This window comes from Helicoverpa armigera, chromosome 10 (assembly GCF_030705265.1).
Source record: "Helicoverpa armigera isolate CAAS_96S chromosome 10, ASM3070526v1, whole genome shotgun sequence".
NCBI classification, from domain to species: Eukaryota; Metazoa; Arthropoda; class Insecta; order Lepidoptera; family Noctuidae; genus Helicoverpa; species Helicoverpa armigera.
In genome coordinates this window covers 1,937,393-1,957,821 of record NC_087129.1, presented here as the reverse complement: position 1 = coordinate 1,957,821, position 20,429 = coordinate 1,937,393, and the positions used below count along the sequence as shown (strand labels likewise).

Sequence of the window (20,429 nt, the reverse complement as noted above, 5' to 3'; positions counted from 1 at the left end):
TCGCGCTTTCAAGAAAATTGGCAAGGCTGTATACGTAGGCTATTTTTATACTGCCTACGCGTTGGTAATGTGAAATGATGTATCTTTTGTTGATGTGACGCGATACAATATGTATGAAGAGGGGTTTTGTACCGTTTTAGTGGCGGGTGATATTTGACACTTCGCGTTTCGAGGTCAAGAGAGTTTGGTAGTTTTGTGTCTTTGTTTGGTGACAAAGAGATGGTATAGTAGTATAGGGATGAGTATTTATAATACCTATATTTATGTAAGTGAGTAAAGTTTTTTTTAGTAGTAGCCTTCTTGGTACCCGTATTGAATAGCTGTATTTTCTTATTATGCACATTTTCTTGCGGCGATGCATAAAGCCAATGTTAGCTTTTAAACTCAACTTTGTTATCATATTAATTATAAATATACCTACCTACCTAATATTATTTTCCTAATCAAATATTTAATTAACTAGCTTCTGCCCGCGACTTCGTACGCGGATCCTGTCCCTTATGCCAGCGACTACGGGGTCAGCAAAATCAAAGATCTGAATAGTCGCAATAAACGTGACCATAGGGATAAAAGTAGTGATTCTAATTAGCCCCCATTTAAGTTATGTGTGGCAAAAATATTACACGTATTATTACGTAAAAAACATTAAATAGATGACAAAGTCGTGGTGACTTAGTGAAATTCGTGGTGGTGTAGAGATTGGTTCTCTACACCACCACGAATTATTACGTGGTAATTGGGATAAAGGCTCTTGAGATAATAACGACAATAATAATGAGATATAAGCACCGCAGGACATCTGAGGCTGATGACGGGGAGTAGCGACCCCGCGGGGCTATATACTGAGTTCTCCAGGGAGTGTATACTGGCCCCCACCTCCGGCCGGTCGGAGTGAACCATGACGGATAGTAGGCCTCTGGCTTGGCTTGGCCGTCCAGAGTGGAATCGCTAGAGCAGGATTAGTAGCCCTGCTCGGAGGGTAGGTGCCTCATGGTAAGCATATGGAGCGCGTAATCTGTGTTTAAAGTCCGCCGAGGTATCCTCACCCTTCAGCCGCTCATGTCCCTGTTGCCCTCTTGTTGCTAAGTGACTGCGGGGGCCCAGTAAGTGAGGTGGCGAGTCTCCACCTGCCGTTTTTACATGTACCTAATACATTGTAATCCACTAACATCCCATCACAATAGCCCAAGTAGTTTTTCTCCATAGTTAGCAATAGTTTAGCACAGAACCGGGGATTGTCCATGGGTTCATTTCTATAGTGTATAAAGGGATAATCGTCGGTTTTGTGTCACCATTTCATTAAAGTTGTCTCAAAAGGGCTTCAGCGTGTTGGCTTTGGCCCCACGTTTGCCTCCCAAAAATTCGGAACTCTGTAGTCCCGAGATCTGGAAGAGACATACAAAATAATAATGAGATATAACGCAACAAAGTTAGAGAGTGGGGGCTCGTGACGCCACGTCTAGGTATGTAAAATTTGTACTAAGCAGTGACTCAACACGAAATTCGAGCGCTGTTGTATCTTCGTTATTATTTGTTTGTGAGAGAGAGAAAAGAAAAATACGTGTCCATTATTTTAGTGTTATCTAAAAGACGGACTAATTACTTTTTTGATTCACCATACCTATTTCATAACATTCATTTCTATACATTTCAAGTGTAGTATTGCTCTTGAAGTTCCACATCAGGTGTTCCAGATCTTCGATGTTTATACGTCAATAGAGAGTGCTTATCAGATTGAACAACTTTTGCTAAAACGTCATATCTTCATATGCTATAGTCTAGCTGGGCTCCTGGAGTTCCACATCAGGTGTTTTACATCTTCAATTTTTATAAGTCAACAGAGAGTGCTTATCAGATTGAACAACTTTTGCTAAAACGTAATACCTCTATATGCTATAGTCTAGCTGGGCCCCTGGAGTTCCACATCAGGTGTTTTAGATCTTCAATTTGTATAAGTCAATAGAAAGTGCTTATCAAATTGAACAACTTTTGCTAAAACGTCATACCTGTATATGGTACAGAGAAGCTGTCCTCTTGGGGTTCCACATCAGGTGTTCCAGATCTTAAAATTTATTAGCTGAAAATGCTCATCAAATGAAACAATTTTTGCCACGGCACCATATTTGTATCTCTTATAGTTTTGTTGGTCTGTTGGTGTTCTGCATCAGGTCTTCAAGTTTCGAAGATAAATTATAGCCTATATGTTGACCAGGCTTAATACTGATACAACAAAGAAAAAATCATTGAAATCCGTTCAGTAGTTCGGAAGATTAGCGTGTACAAACAAACAGACATACAGACATACAGACATACAGACATACAGACATACAGACAAACAGACAGAATTTTTTTTTTGGATTTGTGCTCCATTACTGTTTCTAAAACTCACCCAATTATTATTTTTTTAATATATTCAATGTACAGACACAGTTTTTTTACAGATTTATTATATGTATAGATTACGTATAAAAGTGCGGTTGAAGCATAATTAATAGCTTTAATTACTTCCTAACCGTCTTATTCCGAGAAAAGTCGATACATAATTCAAATATTAATTTATTCTAAAAACTAAGAATCCAATGCGTTTACAATAAGTTACATAACTCAATGCATTTCGTAATACTGTCATAATAGATAGATAAAAATCTCTTTGACCTCTCTTATCAATTCCTTCTTACATTGTTATCATTATGTCTATGCGTAAACAAACAAACATTAAATCATAGTTTATTTTTATCTCCGGAAGACGTAATCTTGTTTCGTTGTTATGTTTACGGTCAATGAACTCGAGATATTATAAAAGAAAATATTAAGTACTTTCTTCGTAGTTGTTAAGCTAGGTAAGAGTCAAGATTAGTACCCATCTCATCATGAATCATGATAATGTTAATACATTTAGTATTTAGGTATCAAACTACTGAAAATGAAAATAAGTTAAAAGGAGTGTGGGAGGCGTACCGTTTAAAATAGATTAGTTCAGTAACAACAGATTACATTTTTGAAGGGAAGTCATAATCTCTTCCGTATTTAATATAATAAAAAATAATACTTAAATATGTAAAAATAAATTTATCAAGCCCTGTCTATCACACATCCTGGGTTTCCGATGATAAAGTGACACGCGACCTCTGGTTGCAGATACCATAAATCATAATTATTATTAGAATAAAACTGATAAACGTTTCAAATTCGAAAAGGTCACGGTGATAGTAATACGTGACCTTTTGTTTGTCTGTAATTATCAATGGGTACTGTTAATAAATCGTATTTTGATGTTTCATTATGATAGTCTATATCGTAGCTGCTTGATTTTCCCTTCGGGTCCTGAAAAAACTAGATCCCATACTCGGACCAAAGGTATCCTATGTCTATTTCCTGGTTCTACACTATCTCCCTCACTAATTTTCAGTTATAAATACTAGGAATAAAAAAATACCACTTTCTTTACATAAGATTTAGCAATTTTTCAAGTTTCCTTTCATACTTAGTCCGTGTTTTTCGAATCCCTGAAGTTCAGAATTTTCTTTATTACAGCGGGTCTTATATAAACTTAGGTACAGAAAACCGGGAACACATAATATTAACAAAATAAGAGACAAACGGAATGGTGCGGACCGCCCCACGTTTTGAGATCACGTAAAATTACACGCCTTGAAGCTTTCCCAGTTTGGCGCAAGTTTTGAGAGAAATTCCTGGCTCAAGTGTAATAACAATATAACATTTTGCAGCAAAAGTTTACCTTAAAATTGAAAAATCTAAAATCAGAAAATTGTGCAACTAGAAACTTTTTGTTCGTAAATATTTACCTTTTGTATTAAACAAATTCAAAAAATGTGTTGCTTTTTGTTGTACATTGACGAACATATTTTTGTATGTTCAATATTTTGATGGATACACAAAACTGTAAATATTCAAACACGATCGGCCGATAGGTTACATAAACAAAGTTCGCAAATACGGAAAGCCAAATGTATATCAAACAGCGATAGTGTATTAGCTGTTGATTAAATTACACTAATTTACATAACAGCACGAATTAATAACACTGTTTACAAAATTTGCATAATTTTAGAGGTGCAGGGAACATAAAAAGTTTAAAGTTGACATACTTTTTTATGACGGAATTTTTGTAACACGAGTCTTTTACACCACTACAAAGAAATAACACACATATTACTTCCTATTGTAAAATTGATGGTCAGTAAATCCAGTCAGGTGCATCGATTTCACATTTTGTTCCTTCTCAATATAATATATAGCTGGCAGAACATACAATCCAACAATCCAAGCTATAAAAGTGAACAAGTTTCATACAACCCTCTTATCGCTTATGACTTAAAAGTCTGTTTTACATCTTTGTAAGTTACTTCACGACGGTCTGACCTACATTTTGTGCTCGTTTCCATCTCACAGAAACAACGATATTTTTGTGTGGCAAAAGCTACTTTGTTCTGCATCCGCCGTTTGGGCCTTAATTAATTAAAACCGTGGCGTGTTTCTCTGTGTGAACAATTTTTGAGGTGGCAATTTGAGATGTTTTTGTTTCCTTTTTTTTTAGAAAATTAATGGGACTCTTGTGTTGGTGGCAAGAGGAATATTGTCATTGATGATTTTTTTTTTTCATAAGGAAATGTTACTGCGTAGGTTTTCGACAGCGGAGATTTATTGTACCTTGTAGTGAGTGGGTATTATAATTTTCCTTTTCTTATCGAGTGGGCTGCAGTAAGCCCCGGTGACAGAGTTTTCTCAAATCAACCTGGTGGCCTCTGGTATTATAATTATAACAAGATCTAAATTCTCCGAAATAATACTTAGTTATCGACTCACAAAAGTAAACAAAGCATTGATTCGTATCTCTACCCTAGTACAAACTTTGTCCATTGTCTACTTAATTCTAGAAACTTAATTATCTTAAGTTAAAATCAAGGCCTTTATAGCTGTTGTTAGAAGTGAATTCAGACAACTTCTAGTCTAGTGATAGTTATTGTATTTAGTAACAAGTTTAACTTGGTTAAGTTGAAACTTACCCGCTCGACTAGAAAAATATTTCAGGCAATTTATGGAGCTCTATTATTAGACTTATTTATTTTGGATCCGACGAAAACTATCTTTAGGCAATATGCAAAAATATCTTTATACTTGGAATTGATTATTACTCATTTTTTTGTGGGCATTCGTTTGTGGTTTTTTATATAGAAATACTTAGGGGAAAAATCCTCAATACTTTATTACCATTCCAATTATGTTGTCAGTATACTCCATTATTATACAGAACCGAAAAGTCCTCAAAAAGTACCAAAAGAACAAAGACTACAAAACAGGGCTTCATAACAACACCTTTTAATTGTTATATCCATATCTCTAATAGTTCTATATCGATAAACGACATCCAAACGATTCACGCAAGAGAAGCAGACATGACTGCGGCTTCGCAAGGAGCGATGCGCGCAGTAATTGGAGCGATGTCCTTTGTATGACGACTAATGGCCGTCTGTGCTGATGCCCTGCTGTGTGAAGGCAAATTGACTATGTAATGTTAGATGTATTGTGTACAAGCGGTCCTAAAGGCAATGTTTTAGGGGAAGACTTTTTCTTATTAGAGTTTGAGAGTGATATTTCAAATTTCATGTGGAAAAACTTATTTAATTGACATGAAAGTGCTAATAAAGTACCTAACATAAAAGTATAATTCTATAGACGCAGTAACTAAATTTTTTTTAATGTCTAGATACGCAGGAAAATATGGCAATTTCAGTTTTTTTCTTATTTATCTGTGTGGTAGGTAATGATAATAAAAATGAGCAATTTTCTTAACTATCGGTATCATAAAGTTTTATTTATTTGGAAAACATTTTAATGTATTTACACCAATTTATACATAGGTTCATATAGATCAGGATGTCTTATGTACATTAAGGTACATTTGAAACAAGCGCATAAATTATTGCATACACTTTTTCATCCCCACTCAATTGTGACATAAAATTCACTAGACATTCAAAAGATTCATTCAGTTCAATAACTATTGTCGACGTTGAATGGCTGGGCAAATTGTAGTTAATCGCGTTTGTAAGGCCCACTTATATAATATGCCTTTGTGAAGTTATCAACGCTCTCTAGTCCTTCGTTGTTTGTGGCTTACATAAGGTGTGACTGAAATAATATTAGTACTTAAGGTTTGTTACATGTTTACATATATTCTTGTCGGTTTTAGTTATATGTCGTTATTCCTTACTTAATATCAATACAAAAGTCAGTATGTTTCACAGATCACCAAATCACCACTTAAGATTTTTTTATTTGGGGTTCTGAAGATAATTTCATCGGGACCTGGACTAAGTCAAAGGCAAAAACTAGTCTTAAATGAAGTGATGTTTTAATTATACTCAATTTTATACGACACTTAGACGTTACGTTGTCATATAAAACTTTTTCTAATAACACAAACGACTTTTTAAATACAATTGGTAAATTGGTTTAAGTCCTTGTCAATTAAATAGTCTAGGCGTGTCATGAAATGACAATTAAATTCTTTTAAAACAGTCATTTTAACTTCCGAAAGAGGCTCATAGTTCCTAACGATAATTACTAGCGTAACACCTAAACATAAACATCCTAGAAAATACAAGTACCACAAATTACGTATACTTTAAGAGCCCTACATTATACCCTCGTTGTCCTAATTTAAATCGCAGAACTTCAAAAGTCCGCTACCCTTATATGTAAATTAATAGTACAGTCTACATTTCACCCTGTAACTGGAAGGCAGGTCGTAATATGGCTTGTTCTCATCTGCACCACAATATCCTTCCCAACAGGTCTAAATAAAAAAAAAAAACATTTCCAAGGGCCTATTTTTCAATCACCAAATGATACCTTTTATCTGAAGAATATATTGCACGTTTTGACTTTTGGACACGCTTTTGGATAGAAAATGTATTAGACCACCATTTTTATTCCTTAGATAGTTACCTGATGATTGAAGAATCGGCCCTAAAATTAATAAGATCCTTACACCGAGCTCCAAAAGATTTTAAGTTCAGACAGCACAAAAATATAGGAACTTTATTTTTGGCACATATTGTTACATACATATGTCAAAACAGCTTCAACAAAAAAAATATTCATTCTGGTTTTGCTGACGACTTACAAAATCTTTTGGAGCCATGTCGAAGGAATTTGAAGGTACATTTTAATTTATTTACTTTGCTCTACAATATTTTAGACCCAAATGGAAGAAATGTATGAAAACTTTGCTGAAACAGAAAACAATAGGTTTGGAGTTAACGGGAACAAGCCCATAATGGCTCGTAATATAACACTTAGAACTAAATCTTGTAACCCAAGTAAGGTTAGTTAGTGTATCGTCGGTACCGTTAACCTAGATCGTGCTTACATAACTGGCGCTATCAATTAAGTTCATTTGCTCGATAAGATCGTCGCTGTAAAGTATTGTTAATGGACGAGTAATTCTATCAACAGTAGTTACAGTGGGTATGTTAGGTTTTGAATGGGAAATTATGAGTGCTAACTAATTTTATTTGACTCTAGCCATTTTTCCGCGGTTTTCTCGCGTCCCATGGGAACTACTATGTATCAGTATGAAATATAGCCTACGTTACTCTAGAAGAATATAGTTTTCCAACAGCAGCAGAATTTTTAAACGAATAAAAACATTTTTCCTCTTTGCTATAAGTATGTCATATGTAGTGGCACCTGCCACGGGGTCATACTGTGGGAACTTCTTCGCATTTGGTATTGAGATCCTATTTCAATGATTCCAAATTGAATGACTTTTCAGAGTAACAATCCTGCATGTCGATTCTATAAAATATCACAACTCACTTCGACATCACTCTCACTTCGACTTCGATCTAAAGGTAGAATTCCGTGGACGCGACAATAGTCAACCTATGAAAATGTATGGCACCGTTGCCGAGGCCCGTGACAGTCGCGCGCGGCCGACGAATTTCGTAAGCTGCTCGCGGCATTGTCAACAATTTAATTCTGGTTTTACTAAAATTCTATAGATGTTATTAAGCGCTAGACCATGTTGAGAAGCGTACGGCCGCCAGCGGCTCACGAAATTCGTCGTCCGCGCGCGACTGTCGCGGCCCTCGGCAGCGGTGCCATACATTTTCATAGGTTGACTTTTGTCGCGCGCGGCTGCGACAATCGCGACCCACGGAATTCTACCTTAAAGTTTCGTGATTGACATTGTCAAACTACACTAGCGCTACACTATCGAGCGTGTTGACAAGTTGAACTAAATTAAAGTCGAGATTTTGACAGATCTGCCAAAATCTGTCTATCTATAGGGGAGAGATGGGCAGTTGGGAGACATGATCAAATCAGATTAAAAGGGGTCCTTTTATTCTGATTTGATCATAGTTTTTTATTGGGTAGTTTACGTTACCGACTGGTAACGGTGTTCATCCATAGACTATCTGTCATTTCTGTGAGTTGTCAAGAACAAACACTCGTAAAAGTACTTAAATATTTTGTTGCGGTTTCGGATCGTTATAAAGAGAAAACTAATGAAAGGTATGTGTATTTTCTATTATTAATGATTGATTGTCAAAATCTCCAGTTACGATTATAGTAAGTCGATGCAATCCACACCTATTATACCTCTAGAAGAGGTACTACAGCAATAGTTTATGGGCCCCACGTTTTTATTTTAGTCTAATATGACCGGGACCACCTACGTAGGTTGACAGGTAAGTAACTATTTTTATTTTCTAGTTTTCAGTGCACATAAGATAAAACCGTTTTACTTAAGTTTTTTACCGATTTTTTTATAAACTAAGTCAAAGTGTCCAATGCTCCCTATGGTAGGGAGGCTTGGACATACCATGTAATGTATAATTTGTAAATTTTGTTCTTCTTCTTCAGTGAAAATTTGTGAGGTTATAAATCTGCGCTAAAAATCCTTTATAGAATCTTGTTTCAGGTACCGTTGCCAACTTGATCTAGGGACTCCATATTTATCAGCTGTTAATTTTATTTTTAACCTTTTGATACCTCTTGTATTGCTCGTTATATTAAATCTTTAGGAATTTCCCGTCGCAAACCATTCTTTTAACCCCGACGCAAAAACGACGGGGTGTTATAAGTTTGACGTGTCTGTGTGTGTGTGTGTGTATGTGGCATCGTAGCTCCCAAACGGATGATCCGATTGTAATGCGGTTTTGTTTTAAAAGGAATGTCATTCGGGAGTGTCCTTAGCTATGTTTGGTGGAAATCGGTTCAGGTCTTCAAGGTCATCAGCTCGTTTGTTAGGTGTGATAGGAATGTTACACGCTCAGTTTACTTGCAAGCATATGTGGGATCTAAAATTTGAAATACTAATGTCTTCTGGAACCACTGAGCTGGTCTGCTGTTAGGACACGAAGATAGGTAACCCTGAACTGCCTTTTAGTAAACCCATCGAGTTTGGGCTCGTTTAATTTGTCTTGACTAGTTTTCTTCATGTTTCTAATTGACGAGAACCTAATTCTGGAAATGGGATGTGGCGGATGAAACCCTAGAATGATATATAACCCTGGATCAACAAAGGTCCATCTTTATTGTTTCTCAATCTGTGCAATTCTCCCAGAGCCAGTTTGTCATGAGGATTGTTAAACAGCTTCCTTTGGCTGAGATCGCATTAGCGAACCCATCATAAGAAGAAGGAAACATTAAGGAGCTCCTTTAAAAAACCATGAAATAAAATAAAATTATAAATTAAAAAAAACCCCCGACCCAAAAAAGTACGCAATTATTATGACAAAATGTTATAAACGATAAACCCTATAAAAAGCAAAAAGTAACTTTAAACACTACGTAAGTACCAACTAAAGCATGTCAGACTAAACAAAATTTTGACGTGTCGACGGTTTTATTTAAACCGTTTAAATATCTCGTAATGTTGAAACTGATTGTAATTTTTAGGATAGCTCTTTGATTTTATCTAGCCAAACATAAGAAATGGCAATAAAAGTTGATTATCTGTAAAATCTGATTTTTTATGCAATAAATGTGAAAAAGTGCCCATCGCTCCCCTACCTCCCCTAAAGTATGAAATGACATTACGAATCGAAGTGAAATGCGAGTTGTTGATCGAGTTTTATAGAATCCCAATACTGGTATCATAATTGAATATGTTTTACTATGAAAAAACCCATCTGCTACTACGTAGTTTAAGTATCATTAAAAAACTGCCCACTGAATTGATCTAACGCTCTTATGGGATCTGTTTCACTTCTATATTCCCAACTGTTTTATATGTGTGTGTAGTACGTATACCATCTATGTAGGTAAGTACTTCATAGCTTTTCCCTGTGTATTTCGTGAGAGCGCTTTTCAATCCTTTTATTTTTTACAACTCCCGAGTTTCAACGACCTTTCACAAAGCAAAAATACCCCAAAAATATACGAAAAAGTAATAAACCCATTTATATTTATCAGTAAGTAAACGATAGGCAATATGCTCAGTAAGTACGTACTAATTGTACCTACTTAAGCCTATAAAGAAAACATAGCCGAAAAGGCATTTTCAGTGAAAATCGATAAAGGTTCAGGCCCGTTCAATTTCATTAAGAGGTTCTAAGTTATTCAAACTACGAGTTGCTATGTACATGTTCTTAGAATTTTCGATGGTATTTTAATCGGATCCTTTTCGTATAGGTATTTTTGTGCTTAAATAAATACCTTCTTTATATCTGGAATGAACATGAAAATCAGTGAGTATTGTAAGGGATCTACTGCTCTTCGTATTATTTGTTCTCTAAACCAGTTTAACATTTTAAACGCCAGAATGAAGTAAATCAAACTCGCGCTTAATTCTGTGACAGGTAAAAAAAAAAATTACACCCGACAGTTTATTCTCTTAAATTCTCCCATGAAATAAAACTCTAAAATATCTGCGCTTAATATCCTTTCAATAACAGCGTAGTTCTAGCCAATATCATCGTGCAAATATTGTTCCCCATTTTCCACATAACGGCTTTCAAACCCCCATTTTTTCCTCACCAACACAAAATTAAAGCAATACATTTTCACTATGCAAATTTTGTTTTAATTTAAAACGATTCCGACCCAGTTATGTTGGTCTAGACTCGGGTGAACATATAAATCAAAATAAAGCATCAATTAATTTGACTTAACAGCTTTAGAATTCGCTACAGATTATACCCAATTTGCTTACGAGCTATAAAATATTTAAAGCCAGCTGAATATTTCCACAAAATATAGGCACTTATACAAATTATGGATGGCATTATAAATCCGAGGCTGTAACGTATTTTATTCGTAATACAATGTAAATTGTTATATGAAATGTGCTAAGATGGTTTATTGATATTGAGGCGTGTAACTTATTGGCCGGTTTGTGTAATTTGAATCTAATATTCATCTACGAAAGCTGCTTAGGTATCTACTGTATTACCTGAAAGTAGCATTGCAATGGCTTAAAATGCAATTTTAAAAAACTTTCATCATCAAAGACTTCTACAGCCGCACAAAAAAAAAACAACTGAATAAAAATAAATACGAACCAAAAAAACTCAACACAATAAATGACTTGGTAAAAGCATTGTCGTTACTGTCACATACATTCGTAGGCAAAGGCAACTCATTATTAATAGCCGCGGACTAGCCCAGAGGTCGCCTTTGGGAAATAATATATTGTAACCTTTTGATACCGGCTGGGACTCGAAAATATTGTCCTAATGTTCCTCTGTTAACTTCAGCTTCATTCTAAATAAACGTTCATAAAGGTTGACTTGTGATTTTACCTTGTATGCTTTGTTTTATTTTTATAACGTTTTATTGAAAATGTTTGTGGTTTGGGGGAAATGGTATATTTATATACCTACAGCTTAGACATATAAACTTTATTTACATTGTAGTTAAACACAAGCAAGGGAAAGTAATCCTAAACAGAAGGATCGTTCAGTCATGCTTTTAGACAAGAATTTTGATGAAATAAATGTATGAAAAAATGTGTAAGCTTTACAAATAACTATATTTTTACGTAAATAAATTCATTTCTATGAATTTATAAAATTCATGAACGTGGTAGTGTAAATTCAATGAATTAATTAGCTGCTCATACGTAAGGCTGCCTTTTAAGTTCTGTCGTTTGCTAACTTCCCGCGATTATTAAAAAAATATATATATGCCATTTGAATCTTTTTGAATTTAGAATTCGAAAACAAAAGAATGTTTTTAAATAGGTCGAATAGTTTTATTGTATCGTCCATTCAAAGGTGACAGATCGGTTGCAAAAATGGAAATGTGTAAGGAAAATTTGAGTGCGATAATTTTCTACAACTTTAAAAGGGGATTGTCGGGACTTCAGTGCTTTAAAGAGACTAGTTCTGTATTTAGTGATGAAGCACTATTCCTTAGGACCGTAGAACGCTGATATTTAGAATGTCAACCTGGGCACTCTAGTTTCAGTGACAAGCCACGTGAAGGTCGTCCAAAAACCGCCATGATGTAAGTTTATATCGAGGCTGTGCGGCAGCTAATCCTCGCAGACGAACATGTAGCATATGGTGAAATAGAGGCATCCGTGGGCATTTCAGGGACCACAGTCAAAAATATCCTACACAAAGAACTTGGCGTAAGATAGATGATCTCTCCTTGGATACCACATTTTCTTAGCGACGACCAAGAAACAGCCTGAGTAAGTTGTGGACGTAAAACTCTACAGCGATTCGACCAAGGAGAGTCAAAGCAGGTCTATGATATAGTTAATACACAAACTTAGACATGGAAATAGACTCAATCTACCAACCTCACGATTAAATATGCATTCCTCTAGTGCGTTTGTTACATCCATTAAAATCTACAATAAATTACCAGAATACATAAAAAACACTGAATCTAATAATATATTTACCAATAAACTAAAACGATTTCTCTTAGATAAAAGCTACTACACAATTGACGAATATTTCAAAGATAAATACCAACTAGGGAAACTAGGATAACTGGAATAAACAAGCAGTACTTAATATATCAATTTATTTACCTTACTTACCGTGCAATACCTTTAATTAGATTCTTACTATTAAGTCATAAATAAAAAAAAACTACAGCTAATTTTTAAATAAATATAAATAAATAAAATAATTAATAACGATTAATACATAATATAGAATATTTATAATATAAATTAATAATATATAAATAAACGAATATAAATTTAATAAATAAGTAAAATGTAAATAAATCTACACAGAAATAATACCTACTCAAATATCTAAATATAATAAGATTTTCTACATTTAATTCAATATAATTATGTTTAAAAAGCGCTCTTTGTCCTCTCCTCTAAAAACTAACTTTGCTGTGCCCGACAGGGTCCATAATTGGTTCTTTTAATTTTACCCACCAGCCTGTACACATTATGGAATGCAATAAAGTTATTGAGTATTGAGTATTGAGTATTGAGTAATGGTAACGAGTCCTGGATATACGCTTACGATCCGGATTCTAAGCTGCAGTCAGCTGTCTAGGTCTTCCAAAACGAGCCAAAACCGACCAAAGTCGTACGCTCGCAAAGCAATTAAAAAAAAAATGCTTGCCTCGTTTTTGACAAAGGGTGATCATGTCGCCACTATTGTACTAAAATATCGCGAGACGGTTACCGCTGACTCGTATAACACTGTTTGTTTGCCAAAAGTCATCACCGAATTTAGAAAAAATAATCCAAGACGTCGAATGATACTCCACCAAGACAATGCAAGTTCGCGCACCGCCCGCCAATCAAAGCTGTTTTTGAGTTCCCAAAATGTTGAAATATTGGATCATCCACCTTACAGCTCTAACTTAAGCACTGATGATTTTATTACAATCCCTAAAATTAAGAAAATTCTTCGTGGACTACCTTTCAGCACACCTGAAGAAGCTGTTGACGTATACAAATCGGCCGTTTTGACTACCCCCACTTTGGAATGGAATAAATATTTAAAAACTGGTTTGAATGCATGCAAAAGTGCATTAAATATCGCTAAGTATTCTTAAAAAAATAATAAACGGTAATAACCTATTGGATTATCTATACTTATTTCAAACGACACAACTTAAAAGGCAGCCCTCGTATTCTGTCATCAAAATATTTATATGCTGTTAAAATATAATTTTGCACAGCCAATAATATAATTGATTCCCAGTAATAGTGAAACATGCGAGTGGGTTATAAATTATATTTTCACACGAAATATTTTTTTAACAATATATTAAGTTAAAAAAAAAACAAATTGCGATTCGAATAAACAAGTGGATATCGATATCAAATCGATTAAAATACAGCTCAACACTCAACAATAAACATCGTGAAAATGAAAATTTAAAGGTGAACGATTCTATTGAGCCATCAGCAAATACGATTCCAATTAATGTAAAGCTATAGTGTTGGAAATTGATAAAGTTCAGATCGATCTTGCCATCATTCGAAACCCCAATTCGATTTGAGATACAAATGCAATGCCTACAGTGTTCACCGGACGAAATTAAATATAAATAAGATCGGAGGGCCGACTAGGGTATCAGAATCGAATTAAAAAATAATAACGCCTTTCAGTACCCGCTATGTTTTTGTATCGATAAGACTTTTAGAGTGTTCATTGGTTATGGAACTTGTTAAGTAAACGTTTTTCGCAGTGTGATCTTTGAATTTGTTTTTAGTTTATGTAATTTTAGATCGAGTTATGCGTTTGTTTTTGAAAGAAGAATGAATCCAAAATTAAGTAAAGAAAACTTCTTTGTATTTTTTATTTAATTTATGTATGTAGCTTCTTGAGACTTTTATTTTAGTGACAAGAGTCAAAGTGTACTGAGAGCATAACCCTTTCAACTTGGAACACTAGAAATTTTCGAATAGGTATAACTTTGCTAAAAGTTACGTTATAGAGGTCAAAGAACATTTACCTACTTCATGTAAAATATCGATATTCTGCCACATCTTGTTATACTAGAAGCCGACCTCAACTAAGTTAGGGAAAACTTCGTTATATTCAAATTCTATGATTTTCTGAACAGATATTTCTAATTTATTTAAAATATTTAAAAGTCAAATGTAACTTGGTCTGTCATTTTGACTCATGAGTATTATGAGATTCCAAAAAATATATACAGCCTTACTTATAAAAATCAACAAATCACCTTCTAAGTATTGTTTTAACTGATTACTACTTAAAGTCTTAAGAAGTGATTAAATTATTTTGACCTATAAACGTTGCTTAAGCATGTCTTAAGTAATGAACAGATAATGACATAAAAACATACTAATTTCTCAACACTACCGGAATGTTGGTAGCTTAAAAAAATATTTGTCATCAAAACGTTGTGTAATGGCAACAATGGCATCCGTAAAATATAAAATTAAAAAGTTGAGCTGTCAATAAACCGGAAATGAAAAATCAGCTGGTACGAATCCAGCCATTTTGCTAATTAGCGGGTTAAACAAGGGTGTGAGGCTATTTAATTTGACAGCTCATTTAAGACATTGCTAAGAAAATGATTTAGTTAAGCCACGTTTATTTGTAAGACTTTTTCTTAAACACCCCTTAAGTATAACTTATTATTTAATTCACGTTTATAAGTAAGGCTGATAGTTTTCGTAATTAGAGTAATTTAAAAGTAGAATAATTTTTATCGGAATCAGTTTTCAACGATCATAATGGGTCAAAACGGAGAAAATGATTCTTTTTGAGGTATTAAGTCAAAATATATTCTAGTGACCTAAATTCCTGAGTACAGTTACAATTCTAAACTATCGTTGTCAAAGTTTACCAATACAATAGTTAACACTAATTTTCACAAACGTGTTTTGTAGAAAGACAAAACCCGATGCCAAATGAGTTAACAAAGTTTAATTAGACCATCCGTGTTGCCAGTTACAAGAAACAGTTCGGTTTTACTCTCTTGTCGTACTTGTTCAAGATTTCTGACTGTGTTGCCAGTTTGAAAGTTTGACAAACTGATTTCCTATGGGAATTTTAAACTGTTGTGGTAGATAACACTAGTATGGCGGAAGGACTGAGTTATCCATAAATTGATACTATTGTATATGCATTTATATAATTATATCGGTATATCCTCATCAAGATTTTACATAGTCAACGCTAAAACCAGTTAATTTGCCCATATACTTACTACTATATAAACTTACTCAAGAAAACTGTAAATCTAATGAACTGCATTTTTCTAAAACATTAAAATTTCTAACAACATGACGATAATACCACAAAGAAAAAGCGGTCCCGGCTGTTGTCACACGATAACGGAGGCTTTACGTCATGACTGAGCGAACTTTGCTACAAAAACGTTGAAGAAGTTAAAGATACTACTAAATAGCTGTATAATAAAGTAGACCCGAAGTTTGAAGCACTTTTTAGCTTGACTGTAAAAATATTACCTTACAGAAAGAAGGTTTTTGTGTGGAGAGAATTTTAGTCACATCTGTCATTTCCCCACTTTAGTCGGACTTCCTCTCTAATACAGCTGAGTATCAGTGTCTAATAGGTCAAAATCCAGCTTAGCTTAGGTGCGTTCTCGTTCTCAATTATTTGATTTTATTGATTTTAACCCAGGATGATCTATTCAACACAGGTAGAACCAACAAAAAAGAAACACCTGTAAAACCAACCAATCTAGTTTAACAAGCAAACATATAACACGGCGCACTACAAACCATTTTCATTTCATATTTGTTTGAAAAGCCGTATTTTTCGCGTGGAGTTGGTGACGTTATCGCTTCGCAACAATGGTCACTAGAAAGCCTGGCGACCGCAATACCGCTACCCAAACCTACCCAACGCTACCCAAACCTACCCAAAGCTACCCAAACTAGGAACAGCTGACCTCACTGGCTTCATTCAAACGTGACAACTAGGATAGTCACCTCGTTAGCGAGAATTTTGAAGTCCTAGCAACCGCAAGTGCTCTCAGAATAGAAAGCGAGTAACGACACGTTGGAGATACCACTTTTTGGTATGTTTCTAGTAATCCCGGCTTCTTGTTATTTATACTCACTTTTTCTTTGAATAGAAAACTGAAAAATAAAATGCTACAACTTAATTTTCCATCCTAGGTCGGTGTCTATTTAAATCATTTAGCTAAATCATCGTGATGTTCTTGTTATTACAGCAGCAGACTGGCTTTTAAAAACTTACTGTATATCAAATTCACTCTAGCGAATTTAATTTCCATCATTGAAAACTTCTAAGTACAACTACTTAGAAGTCATACTATGATGTCTGCATTCTATAACTTTTCAATACCTTGCTGAAAGGGAGCAATGTTCGAGCGGAACTATGTATAAATTACGTCGTTTTAATATTACACACCTTTGAAACTGGGGTACATAAATAACCCAACTATTTTGTACGTCAAGGGATTCGATAGCGTTGAAAGCTTTACTAACTTGTTGGCAGTTAAGTGACTATTATGTTATCCTGACCGTCACCCCGCCTCAAGCCAACTTGAACACTTGCCTTCACTCAAACTTACCAAGACACGTAACACAAAATATAAATCCATATCTTATGAGAAGCTCGGCTTTATGAATTCATTATTTTAACACTCGACTTTATTTCCAGAAGCATCTACTAATAAAATTTTAAGTGCTACCGAATCAAATTTTTAGGTCGTGCCTACTCCCGCTTTTAAGTAGTACCAAGGATGAATTTAAATGAGCTTTCAACAGCGTTGACTTGGAATTGCATAAATATTAATGGTTCGCGGACTACAAGACTGATGGATATGGATTAGCCGGAGGGAGTTTTCTTTAAGCAACTTGAGGACAACGTGTCTTCAGCAAATTGTTTGTTGCTGTCCAATGAATATTAATCATTTACATTACCGAGGAAACGCTTCGATGGCCTCTTTCCGTCAATATTGCGTTCCGATTTATTATTGGCCCTGTCGACGCTAATGCGCTGTTGTCACTCACAGAATTGCCTGTTAAACTTCAGTTCATTATCTTTAAAATATCTTCAATATCCTAGTGTTAACTGTTTGAGAACTAAATATTAAATAATTCTGAAAACACGAGCTCTAATTTGCCTTGGATACAAAGCGAGCCATTAATGAGAATCCGTTTGTATTTCATTTCATTTACATTAAACTTGGGTCTAGCGTGAGAATGTAGGCAGATTCCTGAATATTAATAGGCACCTTATTAATGTTTGAACATCGCATTACCATTCTATTGAAATTAGCTTTGCTCTAATAAAATAAATTCTAACGTAATGTTTTTCCTTGTTCCAGGTTTACATGCAATTAAAATAGTGAAGTTTGTAGTGCCAGAGATAATTCAGTATGGTGTTCAAGACTCGGTAATATTAGACTGTGATTACACGTATGGGAACAGAACTCCTGGCTTAATGGTGAAATGGTTCTTCAGAAGCAAAACGAAACCAGTGTATCAGTGGATAGTGTCACAAAAGCCTCAGGACATAGGCATATTGAGGGGTCGTGTGGACTTAAATTATAGAGCATCAGATGATCCCCTCAAAATGTATAGAGCTCTTCGAATAGTTAAATTAGATACGGACATTTCTGGTGAATATATTTGCGTAGTGTCAACGTTTCTTGATGAAGATGTCAGGAGTAAACACATGACGGTCTTTGGTAAGTACTTTATGTTAAATTAAATTAATTAATAGCATTTTATTCAGAAGACTTCAAAGAGAATTTCATTATGCGATATCTACGTCGCTTTATGTGATTTTAATAATTCTTTTTAGTAGGAATTCCTATTAGCTGGATATTTTTTCTCGGAAATCTTAATTATTAAATTAAGATTTCCGACAGTAAAACAGTTGACAAACATTTTCATAACCTCACAGAACGCAATAAGTATACACACACATGACTGCGACTGTACTTGAAAATTCATGTTACACTAACATAATATAAAGTTCTAAGGCAAGACACCCAATCCATACTAAGAAAACATTGAATTTCATATTTGTAGGCTTCCTCGTAAACCGTTTATTTTCCCGCATAACACGTAGAGTTAGAATTCTGTGGCAAGGTTATAATATAAGCGACGCCGATGTGGTGCAAGGAATAAATAAATTTTGGATTATTTTTGTTTGAAATGTGATTAAGTTATGAAGTTACAAGGGATTGCTAGCTTCTGACCGTGGTTTCACCCGTGTCCTGAAGGTACTACTTCTGAGTTTTTACTTCCTGTATACCAAAATAGAAATTTGTAAAGTTTGCGTAAAAAGTAGCAATAAACATACACAGGCACCTACAAACTTCCGCTTTAATAAATATTACGATTGTCATTTCAGAGTTGTTTTATAAACTCATTATTACTATTAGATTGTAATATATCGACTAAGAATTATACTTCTTGATATTAGTATCTTTATAGACATACTTATACACTGTCCAGTTTTAGAAGATGGCGCAGACAATCACTCCGCCCTGCCTAGGGGGTGTTCTATATTTAGCCACATTACGCTTGACTGGTTCCAGTGTCCACTTAAGAACTCATTTATTTATTTGGGTGAAAATAGACTTGAAACTAGAAGCCCTTTCAAACAAAATTAAGATAAAATGCTGGAAGAGATTTTTTTAGAAATAAGCATTACCTTTGTAAATTCTTTCTTTCCTGTCGTCTTTCCTTCTAGTGTGGTTACAAAAAAATTAAAATATACTTATAAAAAATAACTTTTAGAAACCTATTTCAGTTTTCAGTTATTCCAGTTTTGTGTCAATTTTGTATAAAATTATTTCGGAATATTCGCAAAACGATATTAATAGATACCTAATGCGTAATTTTAGTTCACTAAATATTGATTAATGTGTAATTATAATTAGAACGGTGAAGGTCTAGAGTCAGTGACGATCGGAGGTTCATTATATCTAACTCCTTTCACTCTTGCGGTTAACCCGTTCCTGCTGTTCATTAACTTCGTTTGACGAGGATAAGTTTATTAGTACAACAGATTTATGTAAGTGTTGTATCCTGTTTTGGTACTATGTGTAGATATTACTTCTCACTGTTTTTGAAGGCCAGCCTCTCTTTTTATGAGTAGATGACTCCAGTCCCTACTCTGTAGTGCGACGTAAAAAGACTTTCCTCTCTACCGATCGAATTTAGCTTCAGAATTCAGTTATTTGTAGTAGAATAAAAAATAAACTTCAGTTGAAAACAAAAGCACACGGCTTTCACGATACGGAGTAGTAAAATATTACGTTTTTTTCACCAGAAAGGCTTGATACAGTTCGAAAACTCCATTTTTTGACAAGGAAAAATTGCATTGTGTTATTGTTTTCAAAGTAACTAAAATACGCTGTTATTAATCCTATACATATAGAGTTAGATTTAGACTACAGTTTATCGATATTAAACATTAATAAGTTTTTTAATCTTTATTACTTTCTCGGTAACTTGGACGCAAATAGTTTTTATTGAC

At 34.5% G+C, this 20,429-nt stretch overlaps 1 protein-coding gene across 1 annotated transcript in view; it reads left to right on the top strand.

The window, feature by feature from the left end:
- The window catches only part of LOC110381708 (uncharacterized), a 59,661-nt gene that overhangs the window by 27,984 nt on the left and 11,248 nt on the right, over positions 1-20,429 (top strand). The window contains exon 2 of the mRNA XM_021342093.3: positions 18,265-18,627. Within this exon, the coding sequence (XP_021197768.3) occupies positions 18,265-18,627 (363 nt within the window). The remainder of the gene's footprint in view (positions 1-18,264; positions 18,628-20,429) is intronic.